This window comes from Heliconius melpomene, unplaced genomic scaffold (genome assembly GCF_056956725.1).
Source record: "Heliconius melpomene rosina isolate 202511_hmr_F unplaced genomic scaffold, ASM5695672v1 ptg000039l, whole genome shotgun sequence".
NCBI classification, from domain to species: Eukaryota; Metazoa; Arthropoda; class Insecta; order Lepidoptera; family Nymphalidae; genus Heliconius; species Heliconius melpomene.
Window position 1 is genome coordinate 33,228 of NW_028181858.1, and position 19,360 is coordinate 52,587.

A 19,360-nucleotide genomic window follows, 5' to 3' on the forward strand; every position below is an offset into this window, starting at 1 on the left:
TGTCGAGTTGATCTGGTGTCGAGTTGATCTGGTGTCGAGTTGATCTGGTGTCGAGTTGATCTGGTGTCGAGTTGATCTAGTGTCGAGGGTCAAGTTGTTCAGGTATAAGGTTCAGGTATACAGTTCAGGTACACAGTTCAGGTATACAGTTCAGGTATAAGGTTCTGGTATACAATTACTAGTGTAATTACTAGTGTACGTCTATTACAATTCTAGTGTACGGTTCTGGAAGTTGGTTGGTAAGGTTCTGATGTAGGTTGGCCGAGCGGTACGAGGTACTGTTGTAGCTTTTTCTTCTAGGCTAACCAACACACGAGGACGTGTGCTAGCAGGATGGCCGTGTCGGAATTTGTAGTATTGATGTGGTTCCGGAACGCCAGCGCCATCTATTGGCGCTCGACAGAGTTAGTGTTATGCATTGGTATGGAAGGGGTGAGTCGAAGCGTGGCCGACGGACATCGACTCACTTTGTGTTTGGCAGTCGGCCGGTGCAGACGACACTGAAACTGTCCCGCGTTCCGTGTTGTGTATCTACCTACTGGGATAGCGGTAGCTGCTTTCTTGTGTATTGATTACGGTGTTGTAATTAATTCGTAATATCACAAATTGTGTTTACTCATGCCAACATTATCTACTAAAGCACACAGTAGACCGGGCACTCAAAACTATGTGCGAGGGAAATCCACCCAACTCCGACGTATATATATATATAATAATAAATTTAATTAATGTATATATATATTAATATTAATTATTAAATTTTTAATATTTTTCTTTCTCCTATTTTTATAATATTCATATTAAAAATTAAAATATATAATAAACGATTAATAATTATTTAAAAAATTATATTATAAATATAATATTAATTAAATAATAATTAATTAATTTAAAAAAAAAAATAATAATAATACTTTATTGCATTGAAAAAATATATATATATATAAAATTTACACAGAAAAAAAAAATAGAAAAGAAAAGAAAACGAAGGATACATAGGTACTTAAATTAACATGTGCAATGGCGGCCTTATCACTGCAAGTGATCTCTTACAGGCAACCATTAAAAGTGCAGGACTTATGCAAGAAATTATCGTAAGGCGCAAAAAGTATTACTTAACAAATAAAAAAAAGCTAAAATAAGCTTTTGGGCTCATACCCCAAATATAAAGGAAATCCCTTTTTTTTAAAAATAAAGTGCCTGATAAAAGGATTATTCTGATAGGATAAATAATGTAATTTTTTACCTTTATTATATTTTATAGAATTAAACTATATCTAATAATTTCAAAAATTATTGTGCATTTTACACTAAAATATATTTTTTTTATAATGAATTTAAATTCATCTTTAGAATATTTTATTCTTATTTTTTATTTTATTAATTAATAATTCCAATAAAATATTTTTCTTATTTATTTTATTCTTCAGAACTATAATTTCTATTTCATCAAATTCATGATTAGGATGCTGAATTGGCTTAGAAATTAATTTACTTAGATTTATCCCCTTAATCTCTTCCCCCAATAATCTATTAAATTCAGAAGCTTCCTTAAAATATTTTTTAACTCAATCTATTGCATCAATTATTTTTTTATTTTCTATCCTATTGAATTTATTTCTTATAAAAATATTTATTAATGATTTATTATCAATTATTATAAATTCTGCAATATTAATAAAAATAGGTTCTGTTCCTTTTCATTTTTGATTTCCTAATATTATAGAAGGATTATCATGATTTAATAGATTTATTTTAATAACATGACAAAAAAATTCACCAATAATTTTATTATCTTATAATATAAATTTTATTTTTTTAATTTTTGAATTAAGGATTAGACGGAGAAGAGGACAAGGGATGAGGAAGAGAGGTAAATTTCAGGAAACTATTGAGCAAGTAGGGTAGGGGCCTGCCCGGAGGAATGAGGTCCGCTAAATCAGATAGCTTGGACCATAGAGGGTGGGATGACAGCTGTAACATTTTACCAACAAACCGATCAGACAGGAATTGGCGACGGATAGGATAAGGAGGATCAACACACTCAACCTGCAGTGCGTTGGTGGGAGAAGACTTCATTGCACCTATAATAATTCGTAGGCATTTGTATTGGATCCTATTGAGTTTTTCAGTAGCAACTTTGTTAAAGGGGTCTAAAACAAATAATCCGTAGTCAATGTGACTACGGATAATGGCATTGTACAGTAGTTTGAGAGTATAAGGGTGTGCACGCCACCACACACCAGACACAGCTCTTAAAGCGTTGATGCCGTTTTCACATTTTTTACTGACATGTTCAGCATGGGCAATTCCGTTCAGTCTTTTATCGAGAATCATGCCTAAGAATTTAACATTTTCTGCTAATTGGATAGTATTATCCCAATACCCACTAAAACCTCACGGTGCTCCTCCTCGACCGCCACTGGCCGCGAGACACGGGGACGTGAGTCTTCCGCGAAACGCGGCGGCGGGAGCCTGCAAGGCACGTCGCGGAGTCAAGGGTGTGTGGGCACCCTCGACGGCCTGCTCGGAGTAGCGCGCGGGAGCAACCTGTGCGTGCCTACTCGGGCCAGGTTGGTAGGCGGTCAGCTTCCCCAAGCTGACCGCCCTCTAGCACATTAGGGCGGAAGGCGGCGATCGTGTGCCGCCCTCCGGCGACCCGGTCTCTTACGGCGGATGGCGACTTCGGCAAAAGCCTCCCTCGCCCGTTCCGCCGACTCCTTCTCGAGCACCACTGCCTCGCAGAAGGATGAGACCGCATCCCACGACGTCTCGCTGCCGGCCATAGCCTTGATCACGGCCGGCAGGGAAAGGTCGTCCCCTATGACGTCGCGCAAAGCGCGACGTTGAGACGCCCAGGCTGAGCACACCTCCAACGTGTGCTGGGCCGTCTCATCGAGGCAGTCGTCACAGTGGTGGCAGCGAGCGTCGGGCTCCCTCCCGGCGATCCGACACAAGTAACCCCCGAAGCAGCCATGCCCCGAGAGCACCTGTGTCATGCGGAAGGTTAGGACGCCGTGACGCCGCGCTAACCACTGGCGGAACACTGGACGAACAGCCTCGATCGTCCTCAGGCCGGCAGTTGGTGTTGCCAGCCGAGTTTCCCACAACTCCATTGCGGCTACCCGCACCTCCTCAGTGCGTGCCTGGCTTGCCGGTTCCCCGGACACTAGGCCTATTATTTCTTCATTTGGTTCATATATTTCATTATTTTCCATAATTTTAATTATTATTATTATTTGAGAATCAATAATTAATCAACGAATAATCCTATTTTCATTAAATATACCATCCTCTATTGAATGATATCAAAATTTACCTCCTTCTGAACATTCTTATAATGAACTTCCTATTTTAAGAAATTTCTAATATGGCAGATTATATGTAATGGATTTAAACCCCATTTATAAAGGAATATCCTTTTTTTAGAAATGGCAACCTGATCTAATTTAAATTACCAAAATAGAGCTTCTCCATTAATAGAACAAATTATTTTTTTTCATGACCATACATTAATTATTTTAATTATAATAACAATTTTAGTAGCATATTTAATAATAAATTTATTTTTCAATAATTATATTAATCGATTTTTATTAGAGGGTCAAATAATTGAATTAATTTGAACTATTTTACCAGCTATTACTTTAATTTTTATTGCACTTCCATCATTTCGATTGTTATATATTTTTAACCGACTTCTGTAAGAAAAGGAGGTTATCAATTCGACTGTATTTTTTTTTTTTTAATTTTTTTTTTTATTATTATTTTTTTATGTTTGTTACCTCATAACTTTTGACTGGGTGAACCGATTTTGATATTTTTTTTTTATTTGAAAGGTGAAGCTTCCCGAATGGTCCCATTTTTTTTTGGTCCATGTCTGACAATGGTATCCATGAGAAAATCACATAAGTCTTATATTTGCATTAGGTATGTGCGCGACAAATAGACGCATAACTTAATGTCGCGCAAACTGATTTTGATGATTCTTATTTTATTTGAAAGGATACACTTCAAGGATAATTTGGTGAAAGTTTGGCTAGATTCCGATTATGGAATCCGGTGAAATTTGAGAAAGTTTGTTTTTTTTGGTAAAAAATTGATTATACTGTAATAGTTACAAGCAAAAACTTTTTAACTCGATGTCAGAAGTGAGATTCCTGATCGTTACATTTCTTTTCAATCATCCTCAAAAAAGAGAATGTTCTCATTTTCAACCAACTTCAAAAAAGGGAGATTCCCAATTCGCCCGAATACTTTTTATGTATGTTCTTGTCAATATACCAAAATGTTACTTTGCGCAAAAATAAACCCTAATTAAATGAAGTTTTACATGGGACAACCACAACCACTCGTTGACAACCACTACCACCACCATCACCACTCGTTCAAGAAGCATCATTTTAAGATCTACCCATCACTTAAAATCGTAAAATAAATTATTTTTTAACAAAAACAAAAACCGACTTCTAACAACGAACTAAAAAGTGAAAAATAATTTTACAAAGATTTTATAATTTTGAAGTCGGTGCTCAGTAGAACAAACAGGCTTAGTAATTAGATATTGTAGTAAAGGTGTTGTATTAGCATTAGCTTGACACCGACTTCAAAATTATAAAATCTTTGTAAAATTATTTTTCACTTTTTAGTTCGTTGTTAGAAGTCGGTTTTTGTTTTTGTTAAAAATTAATTTATAGATGAACTTAATAATCCTTTAATTACATTAAAATCAATTGGACATCAATGATATTGAAGATATGAATATTCTGATTTTAATAACATTGAATTTGATTCATATATAATTCAATCTAATGAAAATTTAAATAATTTTCGACTTTTAGATGTTGATAATCGAATTATTTTACCTATAAATAATCAAATTCGTATTTTAGTTACAGCTACAGATGTAATTCACTCTTGAACAATTCCATCATTAGGAGTAAAAATTGACGCTAATCCAGGACGATTAAATCAAACTAGATTTTTTATTAATCGTCCTGGAATTTATTATGGTCAATGTTCTGAAATTTGTGGGGCAAATCATAGTTTTATACCTATTGTTATTGAAAGAATCCCTATAAAAAACTTTATTAATTGAATTAATAATTATTCATTAGATGACTGAAAGCAAGTACTGGTCTCTTAAACCATTTTATAGTAAATTAGCATTTACTTCTAATGATAAAGAATTAGTTAATAAATAACATAAATATGTCAAATTTAAATTATTACTTTTTGTAATATTCTTTTATTCCTCAAATAATACCTATCAATTGAATAATTTCATTATTATTTTTTATTTCTATTTTTATTAGTTTTATAATTATAAATTATTTTATTTTTAATTATAAAAATAATTTTAATTTTAAAAAAATTAATAAAAATAATTTCAAAAAAAATTTTTGAAAAAGATAAATAATCTTTTTTCAATTTTTGATCCTTCAACAAATTTATTTAATTTCCCATTTAATTGAATTAGAACATTTATTGGATTATTATTTATTCCTTTATATTTCTGATTTTTTCCTAATCGTCATTATTTATTATGAAATTTTATTTCTAATAAACTTCATAATGAATTTAAAACTTTATTAGAACCAAATAGAATTAATGGATCAACTTTTATTTTTATTTCATTATTCTTTTTTATTTTATTTAATATTTTTTTAGGTTTATTCCCATATATTTTTACTAGAACAAGTCATCTTAATGTATCCCTTTCATTATCTTTAACATTATGATTAAGATTTATAATTTATGGATGATTAAATAATACACAACATATATTTATTCATATAATTCCTCAGGGAACACCAACTATTTTAATACCTTTTATAGTACTAATTGAAACTATTAGTAATATTATTCGACCTGGAACTTTAGCAGTTCGATTAACAGCTAATATAATTGTAGGTCATTTACTTTTAACTTTATTAAGTAATACAGGTATTAAAATACTTAATTATTTATTAATTATTTTAATTATTGTTCAAATTTTATTATTAATTCTTGAATTGCCGTAGCAATTATTCAATCTTATGTAATTTCTATTTTAAGAACTCTTTATTCTAGAGAAGTAAATTAATGTCTAATCATAATCATCCCTATCACTTAGTTGACTATAGACCTTGACCCTTAACAGGAGCTATTGGAGTAATAACCTTAGTAACTGGTTTAGTAAAATGATTTCATAATTTTAATATAAACTTATTATTTATTGGATATATTATCGTATTATTAACTATATTTCAATGATGACGAGATATTTGTCGAGAAAGAACATTCCAAGGAAAACATACTATTATAGTATCAAAAGGTTTACGGTGAGGAATAATTTTATTTATTATTTCTGAAATCTTTTTTTTCAAATAATTTGTTCTATTAATGGAGAAGCTCTATTTTGGTAATTTAAATTAGATCAGGTTGCCATTTCTAAAAAAAGGATATTCCTTTATAAATGGGGTTTAAATCCATTACATATAATCTGTCATATTAGAAATTTCTTAAAATAGGAAGTTCATCATAAGAATGTTCAGAAGGAGGTAAATTTTGATATCATTCAATAGAGGATGGTATATTTAATGAAAATAGGATTATTCGTCGATTAATTATTGATTCTCAAATAATAATAATAATTAAAATTATGGAAAATAATGAAATATATGAACCAAATGAAGAAATAATAGGCCTAGTGTCCGGGGAACCGGCAAGCCAGGCACGCACTGAGGAGGTGCGGGTAGCCGCAATGGAGTTGTGGGAAACTCGGCTGGCAACACCAACTGCCGGCCTGAGGACGATCGAGGCTGTTCGTCCAGTGTTCCGCCAGTGGTTAGCGCGGCGTCACGGCGTCCTAACCTTCCGCATGACACAAGTGCTCTCGGGGCATGGCTGCTTCGGGGGTTACTTGTGTCGGATCGCCGGGAGGGAGCCCGACGCTCGCTGCCACCACTGCGACGACTGCCTCGATGAGACGGCCCAGCACACGTTGGAGGTGTGCTCAGCCTGGGCGTCTCAACGTCGCGCTTTGCGCGACGTCATAGGGGACGACCTTTCCCTGCCGGCCGTGGTCAAGGCTATGGCCGGCAGCGAGACGTCGTGGGATGCGGTCTCATCCTTCTGCGAGGCAGTGGTGCTCGAGAAGGAGTCGGCGGAACGGGCGAGGGAGGCTTTTGCCGAAGTCGCCATCCGCCGTAAGAGACCGGGTCGCCGGAGGGCGGCACACGATCGCCGCCTTCCGCCCTAATGTGCTAGAGGGCGGTCAGCTTGGGGAAGCTGACCGCCTACCAACCTGGCCCGAGTAGGCGCGCACAGGTTGCTCCCGCGCGCTACTCCGAGCAGGCCGTCGAGGGTGCCCACACACCCTTGACTCCGCGACGTGCCTTGCAGGCTCCCGCCGCCGCGTTTCGCGGAAGACTCACGTCCCCGTGTCTCGCGGCCAGTGGCGGTCGAGGAGGAGCACCGTGAGGTTTTAGTGGGTATTGGGATTGGCCTTCAGCCGGTCCACGAGTCCCACATAACCCGCTCGAGTCCCCACTCGGGCCGGTATCCGTCAAAAGGCCTTGGTGAAAGTTCCTTTAAGGTTTCCCGATCTGCTGGCAACCTTCCTTATCACCGCTAGGCTGTCCACCACCTGATTTTGTAGGTCAGACGCAAGTATGGCTTCGTCCTGCTCTTTCTCGGATGGTAGAGACATGTCCGAGAGCCTGGAGCTAGCCCTGGCCAGTACGGCCGCAGCGCTGTCAGACACCTCCTGTTCTGACCTCAGCGGCAACTCCTTCCTTTCAGCCTCACCGAGACCTTTCCGTCTCCTCATGGCAACCACTTTTGGCGCCGGTCTATCTGGCTCTCCTTCACCAGAAGACCCCGACTGATCGATCGGCTTCCGAGGCCTCTTCCGCCTGTCCTTCAGGTATTGTGCCTGTGTCCTTGACTTCTCTGACACCATCGACACAAAACTTTCAGTATCTGAGTCCTTTGACTCCAACACTCCCCACAACCGTCCATATGATGATCCGGACCCTCGTCTCGACCTGACACTACCGACAGTCGACATTCCGTCATCAACGTCCAATCTGGTCAGAACCACTCTCGGCTCCTTCCACACTCCTACGTTCTGGCCATCACCAACTGACCCCTGCGCAGCGACACTCGAAACAGACACTCTTCGAGACGCCGCAACAACACCAACAACTTCCTCCGCCTTAAGCACATCTACTCCTCCCTTCTCAGGCAACATCACATCGCCGCCCTTCTCGGGCTCAACACACTCCACCTCACCGTTTTGGTTTTTTGTTTTTAGAAATTCCATGTTGTTCCCACGAGTGTGGGGGAAAAACGGTCCATCCGAGCAGTGCCCCCTGTACTCGGATAAGCCTATTACGCCAGGGTGTCGGCCGGTACCCTGACGGGACCAGCAGTAGCAACTGATCTCCCCATCAGCCATAAACCCCTCGCGCTGCTTCGCCGCTTGGGTTGGGGTAATTTTTATAGAGGTTTTCTTCCTCACAGCCCGGCCGGTAAAGGCAAGGCCCTCGGTTCCACTCCTGATTACGAGACATGACCGCAACCAAGAGTGGAGTTCCGATATATTCGGCGCAGGCACATCACTGCACCTGCGTGGCGGTAGGGTGAGTACACACCACGCCCTCCGGTTCCTCACACTGTGACCTCTGCATGACAGAGGACACGCGGAGAACCACGTCGGATTATTAGCCAGCGAGCAATCATTACCCAAGGACGAATCCTGTGGACACCAATTACTCGCCGCCCAGGGTGCACCGACCCGCACACTGTTCGTCCCCCCCGAATGACAGGCATTCGAGAAAGGGCCAACAGCGAGCGAACACACGAGGAGGTTATCCGACCAAGCACCCCAACCTAACCTAACCTTTTTTTATTTTTTTTTTATTTTTAAATCCTTTTACGGATACCGGCCCGAGTGGGGACTCGAGCGGGTTATGTGGGACTCGTGGACCGGCTGAAGGCCAATCCCAATACCCACTAAAACCTCACGGTGCTCCTCCTCGACCGCCACTGGCCGCGAGACACGGGGACGTGAGTCTTCCGCGAAACGCGGCGGCGAGAGCCTGCAAGGCACGTCGCGGAGTCAAGGGTGTGTGGGCACCCTCGACGGCCTGCTCGGAGTAGCGCGCGGGAGCAACCTGTGCGCGCCTACTCGGGCCAGGTTGGTAGGCGGCCAGCTTCCCCAAGCTGAACGCCCTCTAGCACATTAGGGCGAAAGGCGGCGATCGTGTGCTGCCCTCCGGCGACCCGGTCTCTTACGGTGGATGGCGACTTCGGCAAAAGCCTCCCTCGCCCGTTCCGCCGACTCCTTCTCGAGCACCACTGCCTCGCAGAAGGATGAGACCGCATCCCACGACGTCTCGCTGCCGGCCATAGCCTTGACCACGGCTTGTCACGCCACTTACCGCCAGCACCTTCCCGCGCATTCCCGCGCGTTGGAAAAAATCGGTTTTCGCCACTTACCGCCGGCACCTTCCCGCGGGTTGGAAAAAATCGGTTTTCGCCACTTACCGCCGGCACCTTACCGCGCATTCCCGCGGGTTGGAAAAAATCGGTTTTCGTCACTTACCGCCCGCACCTTCCCGCGCATTCCCGCGGGTTGGAAAAAATCGGTTTTCGCCACTTACCGCTGGCACCTTCCCGCGCATTCCCGCGGGTTGGAAAAAAACGGTTTTCGTCACTTACCGCCCGCACCTTCCCGCGCATTCCCGCGGGTTGGAAAAAATCGGTTTTCGCCACTTACCGCCCGCACCTTCCCGCGCATTTCCGCGGGTTGTATACCACCTTGAAGGCCCCTCGGAGCCCGAACGATCGACACCAGTTTCAACTGAATCCGAGCGGGGAAAACTGAAAAAATCGGTTTTCGCCACTTACCGCCATCGACACCAGTTTCAACTGAATCCGAGCGGGGAAAACTGAAAAAATCGGTTTTCGCCACTTACTGCCGGCACCTTCCCGCGCATTCCCGCGGGTTTTATACCACCTTGAAAGCCCCTCGGAGCACGAACGATCGACACCAGTTTCAACTGAATCCGAGCGGGGAAAACTGAAAAAATCGGTTTTCGCCACTTACCGCCCGCACCTTCCCGCGCATTCCCGCGGGTTGTATACCACCTTGAAGGCCCCTCGGAGCCCGAACGATCGACACCAGTTTCAACTGAATCCGAGCGGGGAAAACTGAAAAAAATCGGTTTACGCCACTTACCGCCCGCTCCTTCCCGCACCTTCCCGCGCATTCCCGCGGGTTGTATACCACCTTGAAGGCCCCTCGGAGCCCGAACGATCGACACCAGTTTCAACTGAATCAGAGCGGGGAAAACTGAAAAAATCGGTTTTCGCCACTTACTGCCGGCACCTTCCCGCGCATTCCCGCGGGTTTTATACCACCTTGAAAGCCCCTCGGAGCACGAACGATCGACACCAGTTTTAACTGAATCCGAGCGGGGAAAACTGAAAAAATCGGTTTTCGCCACTTACCGCCCGCACCTTCCCGCGCATTCCCGCGGGCTGTATACCACCTTGAAGGCCCCTCGGAGCCCGAACGATCGACACCAGTTTCAACTGAATCCGAGCGGGGAAAACTGAAAAAATCGGTTTTTTCCACTTACCGCCCGCACCTTCCCGCGCATTCCCTCGGGTTGTATACCACCTTGAAGGCCCCTCGAAGCCCGAACGATCGACACCAGTTTCAACTGAATCCGAGCGGGGAAAACTGAAAAAATCGGTTTTCGCCACTTACCGCCCGCACCTTCCCGCGCATTCCCGCGGGTTGTATACCACCTTGAAGGCCCCTCGGAGCCCGAACGATCGACACCAGTTTCATCTGAATCCGAGCGGGGAAAACTGAAAAAATCGGTTTACGCCACTTACCGCCCGCTCCTTCCCGCACCTTCCCGCGCATTCCCGCGGGTTGTATACCACCTTGAAGGCCCCTCGGAGCCCGAACGATCGACACCAGTTTCAACTGAATCCGAGCGGGGAAAACTGAAAAAATCGGTTTTCGCCACTTACTGCCGGCACCTTCCCGCGCATTCCCGCGGGTTTTATACCACCTTGAAAGCCCCTCGGAGCACGAACGATCGACACCAGTTTTAACTGAATCCGAGCGGGGAAAACTGAAAAAATCGGTTTTCGCCACTTACCGCCCGCACCTTCCCGCGCATTCCCGCGGGTTGTATACCACCTTGAAGGCCCCTCGGAGCCCGAACGATCGACACCAGTTTCAACTGAATCCGAGCGGGGAAAACTGAAAAAATCGGTTTTCGCCACTTACCGCCCGCACCTTCCCGCGCATTCCCGCGGGTTGTATACCACCTTGAAGGCCCCTCGGAGCCCGAACGATCGACACCAGTTTCAACTGAATCCGAGCGGGGAAAACTGAAAAAATCGGTTTACGCCACTTACCGCCCGCACCTTCCCGCACCTTCCCGCGCATTCCCGCGGGTTGTATACCACCTTGAAGGCCCCTCGGAGCCCGAAGGATCGACACCAGTTTCAACTGAATCCGAGCGGGGAAAACTGAAAAAATCGGTTTTCGCCACTAACCGCCGGCACCTTCCCGCGCATTCCCGCGGGTTGTATACCACCTTGAAGGCCCCTCGAAGCCCGAACGATCGACACCAGTTTCAACTGAATTTAACTGAATTGAATAGCTGAGGCACGAGCAGCTAGGTGATCGCAAGCCATCACAGTTTCTGCGATACATGCAAGATCTTGCGGGTTCATCTGTCCCCAAGGATTTTTTAAAAACATTATGGTCGAGTAGGTTACCACAAAACATTCAAACGGTTATAGCTTCACAGCCTGATCTGCCTATCGAAAAATTAGCTGACCTGGCAGACAAAGTGCATGAGATAGCACCCTCATCACCACAGGTCGCAAGCACATCTGCGATGGCCACACCCCCTGCATCCTCCATGTTGGAAGAAATGGCCAAGCAGATCCAACTCCTGACCAAGCAGGTATCGGAACTCTCGACCCACGTACGTCACAACTCGGTCTCATCAAAATTTAAAGAGCGTTCCCGGAGCCATTCCAGACATCGCAGGAAGTCGACTACCCAGCAAAAATGTTGGTACCATTTTAAATTTGGTTCAAATGCTAAAAAATGTGTGCAGCCATGTAGTTACGGAGAGTCGGAAAACTCTCTGGGCAGCCGGAAGTAGCGGCCAACGTCTGCCCTTTACCTACAGGCCGTCTTTTCATTACCGACCGTATTTCAAAAATGCTTTTCCTCATTGATACTGGCTCGGATCTCTGCGTTTTTCCACGGTTGGCTACCAAGGCGCCCTGTACCAAGACAAAGTATGAACTCATGGCGGCGAACGGTACAGTCATTCATACTTACGGTCCTACATTATTGCACTTAGACCTAGGACTGAAACGTACTTTCACCTGGAAATTTACCATCGCTGATGTTTCAAAGCCCATTATCGGCGTAGATTTTTTGATATTTTACAATCTTCTTGTAGATTGCAGATGTCAGCGACTCGTCGATGGAAATACCACTCTGTCAGTGCAAGCAATAAAAGAAAATATCTCCGATGACCTTGCGTCAGTCAAAGCCATTTCGGGAGAATCAAAATACCATCAGCTGCTTCATGAGTTTCCAGAGGTAACGAGACCATCAGGTACGTCTTCCTTACCTAAGCATAATACCGTGCATTACATCAAAACCATTCCCGGACCACCGGTTACCAGTAGACCTCGTCGTTTAGACCCAGTTAGACTGAAAGCAGCCAAAAAAGAATTTGACGATATGCTGTCACAGGGAACTGCCCGCTCCTCTAACAGTTCGTGGTCGTCCGCTCTGCACTTAGTTAAGAAGAAGGACGACGGATGGAGACCATGTGGTGATTATAGGGCACTCAATGCTCGCACAGTACCTGACAGGTATCCGATACGCCATATCCAGGATTTTTCCTACCAACTCTCTGGTTGTACAGTATTTTCAACTATCGATCTAGTCAAGGCGTACAATCAAATACCAGTACACGTCAATGATATCCACAAAACAGCCATTATAACTCCTTTTGGACTTTTCGAGTTCCCGTACATGACCTACGGACTGCGCAATGCAGCACAAACCTTTCAGAGGTTCATGGACGAAGTGCTACGTGATTTTGATGACTTTTGTTTTGGTTACTTAGACGACATTTTGGTATTTTCCAGTTCTGAAGAACAACATCAGCGCCACATCAGATTACTCTTCACCAGGCTCAAAGAGTATGGTGTTTTGATAAACACATCCAAGTGAGTCTTCGGGCAGCGACAGGTAAAATTTCTTGGTTACCTAGTGTCAGGTTCTGGGACTCAACCTTTAGAGACGAACGTAAAGAGCATAGAGGAGTGCAGTGTGCCGAAAACTGCTAAGGAATTACGACGTTTCCTCGGTATGTTCAATTTTTATCGGCGTTTTATTCCCGATGCCGCAAATATCCAAGCACCATTAGATGCTGCGCTTCTAGGACCTAAGATGAAAGGAGCTAAGCCGATCACTATGACGCCGGAGATGATGGAAGCCTTTCAAAAATGTAAGACTTGTTTATCTCAAGCCACATTACTGGCTCACCCAGATCCTTCTGCAGAGCTAGCTATTGCCACTGATGCTTCTGATGTCGGAATTGGAGCAGTTCTTCAACAACGTGTTAATAACGTATGGCAACCTCTTGGTTTCTTTTCTAAAAAATTAACATCTGCGCAGAAGAAGTATAGTCCTTACGACAGAGAACTGTTAGCCATTTATGAAGCCATTAAATATTTTCGACACATGGTTGAGGCTCGAAACTTCGTGATTCACACGGATCATAAACCTCTCACATATGCATTCAACATTAACAGGGAGAAATGCTCACCGCGCCAATATCGGTACTTTGATTATATTTCTCAGTTCACAACTATTATTCAATACTTACCAGGACGTTTGAACGTAGTGGCTGATACTCTGTCACGACTGGAAGAGGTGAGTCGATCTATCGATTACCAGGCTCTAGCACTTGCTCAAGATACTGATCCTGAACTGCTAGGTCTGCTTCAAAAAGGCTCATCGTTAAAACTGGTTAAGGTAGATTTGCCACACTGTAACCAGAAGTTATACTGTGACGTATCAATGTCTTCTCCGCGCCCGTTCATTACTGAGAAGTTTCGCCGACAAGTTTTTGAAACTTCACACAGCTTGAGCCATCCTGGTAGGACAGCTACAGTGCGGCTGGTTACACAGAGATTCGTATGGCCAGGGATTCGCAAAGACTGTAGACAGTGGACACGAGAGTGTGTACTTTGTCAAAAGAGCAAAGTTCACCGTCATACCCTTGCTCCCTTATCCTCAATTCCAACTCCTACATCGAGGTTTGCACACATCCACCTCGACATCGTCGGACCTTTAACTATTTCGTCTGATTTCAGATATTGCCTTACTGTCATCGACCGTTTCACACGATGGCCTGAGGCATTCCCACTTAAGGACATCACAGCTGATTCCTGTGCTGCCGCTCTTCTCTCTGGTTGGATAGCAAGATTTGGTTGCCCTCTTCGAATTACAACCGATAGGGGTCGGCAATTCGAGTCGCATCTCTTCAAGGCACTATCAGCCATGGTTGGTGCACATCACTTTACGACTACTTCGTATCATCCAGCTTCCAACGGCTTGATCGAGAGACTCCATCGTCAGCTGAAGGCAGCTATCATGTGCCATCCCTCTTCGACCTGGACGGAAGCACTTCCCTTAGTGCTGCTGGGCATCCGTAGCGCTTGGAAGGATGATATTCAGGCTTCAGCGGCTGAGCTGGTCTACGGGGAGCCCCTTCGACTTCCAGGGCAATTTCTTGCACCCTCGGAGGATTACAGGACAGCAGATATCACAAATCTGGTCACTCGTCTTCGTGCTGGTATGGCACGACTCTCACCGAAGCCCACGTCATGGCATAGGACAGGTCCTTTTTATATGCCAGCTGACCTTGCAGAGACAACACATGTTTTTTTACGGCAGGACCACGTCCGCAAACCACTGGAACCACCTTATGCAGGCCCATACAAGGTTCTCAAGAGGACTCCTAAATATTTCAAAATAGACATATGTGGTAAGCCTAATAACGTTAGTGTGGACAGGATCAAGCCCGCATATGTTACGAGAGAGGCCGTTCCTGCATCAAAGAGGATAATAACAGCACCAAAGGCTATCTCTCAATCTGACGTGGAGCAGACACTTGAGAAGCGGACAAGAAGCGGAAGAAGAGTCAAGCTTCCAGACTACTATCGCCCTTAACCAGGTCTCTGGGGGGGAGTACTGTAGGGAACATTACTTATTCAAAATTAATATTATTACATTTACTAGAATCATCCGCACGCAGCGCATTGGAACAATTCAAACCTGTTCCGAGTTTTTTTGCTATGCGTGTTTGCTGCTAGCCAGCATCGCCACGTTTAAAGAGTCGGCTAGAATCGCTTGCGACATTCACTTGTGTATCCATTGCTCTCTTAGCTTGCATTCAATTCTCAACCTTAACTTCTTGCCATTACGTGCTAGTTTAGCTTGTATTTTCTATTGGTATTTATTTAAATTTCTTTATTTCCTTCTGTGATTATTTTCTCTTCACGTATCTGTGAGTTAAATAAATTTGGACAATTTCTCCACAAAATTTGGATTTTTAATTTTACTCATTTAGTGTAAAATAAATAAGATCATATTAAATAGTGGTATCACATCTCAACCGCTATAAATTTGATTCATATATTTTTCATTCAATCTAATGAAAATTTAAATAATTTTCGACTTTTAGATGTTGATAATCGAATTATTTTACCTATAAATAATCAAATTCGTATTTTAGTTACAGCTACAGATGTAATTCACTCTTGAACAATTCCATCATTAGGAGTAAAAATTGACGCTAATCCAGGACGATTAAATCAAACTAGATTTTTTATTAATCGTCCTGGAATTTATTATGGTCAATGTTCTGAAATTTGTGGGGCAAATCATAGTTTTGTACCTATTGTTATTGAAAGAATCCCTATAAAAAACTTTATTAATTGAATTAATAATTATTCATTAGATGACTGAAAGCAAGTACTGGTCTCTTAAACCATTTTATAGTGAATTAGGATTTACTTCTAATGATAAAGAATTAGTTAATAAATAACATAAATATGTCAAATTTAAATTATTACTTTTTGTAATATTCTTTTATTCCTCAAATAATACCTATCAATTGAATAATTTCATTATTATTTTTTATTTCTATTTTTATTAGTTTTATAATTATAAATTATTTTATTTTTAATTATAAAAATAATTTTAATTTTAAAAAAATTAATAAAAATAATTTCAAAAAAAATTTTTGAAAAAGATAAATAATCTTTTTTCAATTTTTGATCCTTCAACAAATTTATTTAATTTCCCATTTAATTGAATTAGAACATTTATTGGATTATTATTTATTCCTTTATATTTCTGATTTTTTCCTAATCGTCATTATTTATTATGAAATTTTATTTCTAATAAACTTCATAATGAATTTAAAACTTTATTAGAACCAAATAGAATTAATGGATCAACTTTTATTTTTATTTCATTATTCTTTTTTATTTTATTTAATATTTTTTTAGGTTTATTCCCATATATTTTTACTAGAACAAGTCATCTTAATATATCCCTTTCATTATCTTTAACATTATGATTAAGATTTATAATTTATGGATGATTAAATAATACACAACATATATTTATTCATATAATTCCTCAGGGAACACCAACTATTTTAATACCTTTTATAGTACTAATTGAAACTATTAGTAATATTATTCGACCTGGAACTTTAGCAGTTCGATTAACAGCTAATATAATTGCAGGTCATTTACTTTTAACTTTATTAAGTAATACAGGTATTAATATACTTAATTATTTATTAATTATTTTAATTATTGTTCAAATTTTATTATTAATTCTTGAATTGCCGTAGCAATTATTCAATCTTATGTAATTTCTATTTTAAGAACTCTTTATTCTAGAGAAGTAAATTAATGTCTAATCATAATCATCCCTATCACTTAGTTGACTATAGACCTTGACCCTTAACAGGAGCTATTGGAGTAATAACCTTAGTAACTGGTTTAGTAAAATGATTTCATAATTTTAATATAAACTTATTATTTATTGGATATATTATCGTATTATTAACTATATTTCAATGATGACGAGATATTTGTCGAGAAAGAACATTCCAAGGAAAACATACTATTATAGTATCAAAAGGTTTACGGTGAGGAATAATTTTATTTATTATTTCTGAAATTTTTTTCTTCATTTCTTTTTTCTGAGCATTTTTACGCATTTCAGCGGTGAGGAATCATTTTAGAATAGAATAGAATAGAATATACTTTATTGCACACATAAAAGAAATATATAGAAAGAACAACACAAATAAAATTTAAAGAAAAACACGTATGCAAAGGCGGTCTTATTGCTTTAAGCAATCTCCACCAGACAACCTTTGAAACATTACGGATAAAATGTAATGAGGAGAAAGGGGATAACGTCTCAGTGCAAATTTTATGAAATATAATTAAATATTATATATAATGTGAATGTTATTTTATAGTAGTAATTAAAACACACTGAGTTTCTCGTTAAAGAAACGACATTTAATGTCTATTACTTCTAACAAATTTTTATGTTACACGTGTTCAGCAAAATTAATTAAAAAGATCTATGTTGACAGTTTTGTATAGCTTAACTATTTGTACAGATTATCTTTTTCAAACCATAGACGTAGTTACGTCTATGGCCAGGAATTAAAAATTAAAGAGAATTACATGTAATTGTCTTTACATCTCCCTCCCAAAGTAGGTTCCTCAAGCAGAGGCATTGGAGTAATTTTTGAAATGTGGAAAAAATTTGATTCAGATTTTTTATGACCAGTATTTATCTTGAAAATTGAGTTTGATATTTTTTCCATGATTTGATAGGGACCGCTTCGCAATTCATCAAGTTTCCTTCTATTTAATTTATTTCCATTGTCCACAAAAACAATGTCACCAACTTTTAAATCTATATGTTTTCTATTTTTATCATAAATCACTTTGTTATAATTATGAGACTTGATTGTATTTTCCAGAGCTTTTTCTCTATCTTTAGTAAGATCATATTCTGTCTTTTTTAGTTTAAGTTCATTTGGCAAAATAGTGACATCTGTGCCATTTAACAAATATTTTGGAGGAAATCCTGTGACAGAGTGTATAGTTTCATTATAGTTTCTAACACAATGATGTGCTATAGTTGTCCATGCTATTTTTGTATTATTTTCGTTAATCTTGCATCTGATTCTATTAACTAACGTTTGATTCAGTCTTTCATTTAAGCCATTTGAGAAGGGCGAGTTCACAGCTGTAAAAATTATGGGAATATTTTTGTCATCTAAAAATTTTTTAAATTCTTTTGAATTGATTCCGGGGTATTGATCTGAAAGAATTACGCCAATGTGGTCAGGTTCTGCACAGCTTTTTACTAGTCTAATGAAATCATTTGCATTTTGAGTACTTGATGTTAAAATATATGCATATCTTGTAAAATGATCTGATAGTAGATGTAAGTATTTCTTTGTGGACCTAGAACCCCCAAAGCCACCAATAGTATCAATAGAACATATCTCAAAGGGTTTTGTGGCAGGACCTAAGTGAGACATCAAACCATATTTATTTAGTCCTCTTGATTTGTTCTTTAGACAGATTATACAAGTTTCACATATCCTTTTTATGTTTTTGGTCATGTTTTTTGATGTATATAGTGAACTGATCATTTTGTGCATTTGATTGATTCCTATATGACCTAGGTTTGTATGTACATTTTTCATCAATTCTATACTAAATTTCTCTGATATAATAATTTTTTCCTTTTTTTTTACTTTTTTATAATAAACATTGTTTTTAGTAATTAACTTATTTTTCCTACACTGTATTTCTTTATTATTTACCTGATCATTTAAGATATCTTCTATTTTTATTATGTTGACTATTTTTAATTGTTCATCCTAATTTTCATATGGTTCCAGGACTGGGTTCCTGCTTAAGCGATCAGCTTCGAGGTTGTATTTTCCTGGAGCATATTTAACCTGAAAATCATATTGGGATAGATAAAATGTCAGATCCCCTAATTCTTCGTCCGTTCTCGACTTAATATTCATATTTTCTAATGGTTTATGGTCTGAGAATACAATAAATTTCCTACCTATCAAAAGATGCTGCCAATATTTTACGCATTCTTTAATTGCTAGACATTCCAGATATATAGCTTTCTTTCTTTTTTGAACATCACTCAATTTTTTCGAGAAATATGCCACTG

At 40.2% G+C, this 19,360-nt stretch overlaps 2 protein-coding genes across 2 annotated transcripts; one reads left to right on the top strand and one right to left on the bottom strand.

Moving 5' to 3' along the window:
• Positions 1-11,726: 11,726 nt before the first annotated feature.
• On the top strand, positions 11,727-12,188 carry LOC146526617 (uncharacterized). Its single transcript, XM_085206909.1, has one exon. It carries the CDS (start codon positions 11,727-11,729, stop codon positions 12,186-12,188), a length of 462 nt encoding a protein of 153 aa, XP_085063035.1.
• Positions 12,189-17,642: 5,454 nt separating this feature from the next.
• On the bottom strand, positions 17,643-18,732 carry LOC146526618 (uncharacterized). Its single transcript, XM_085206934.1, has one exon. The coding sequence runs from the start codon at positions 18,702-18,704 to the stop codon at positions 17,832-17,834; it is 873 nt and encodes a 290-aa protein (XP_085063060.1). The 5' UTR covers positions 18,705-18,732; the 3' UTR covers positions 17,643-17,831.
• Between the last annotated feature and the right edge of the window lie 628 nt (positions 18,733-19,360).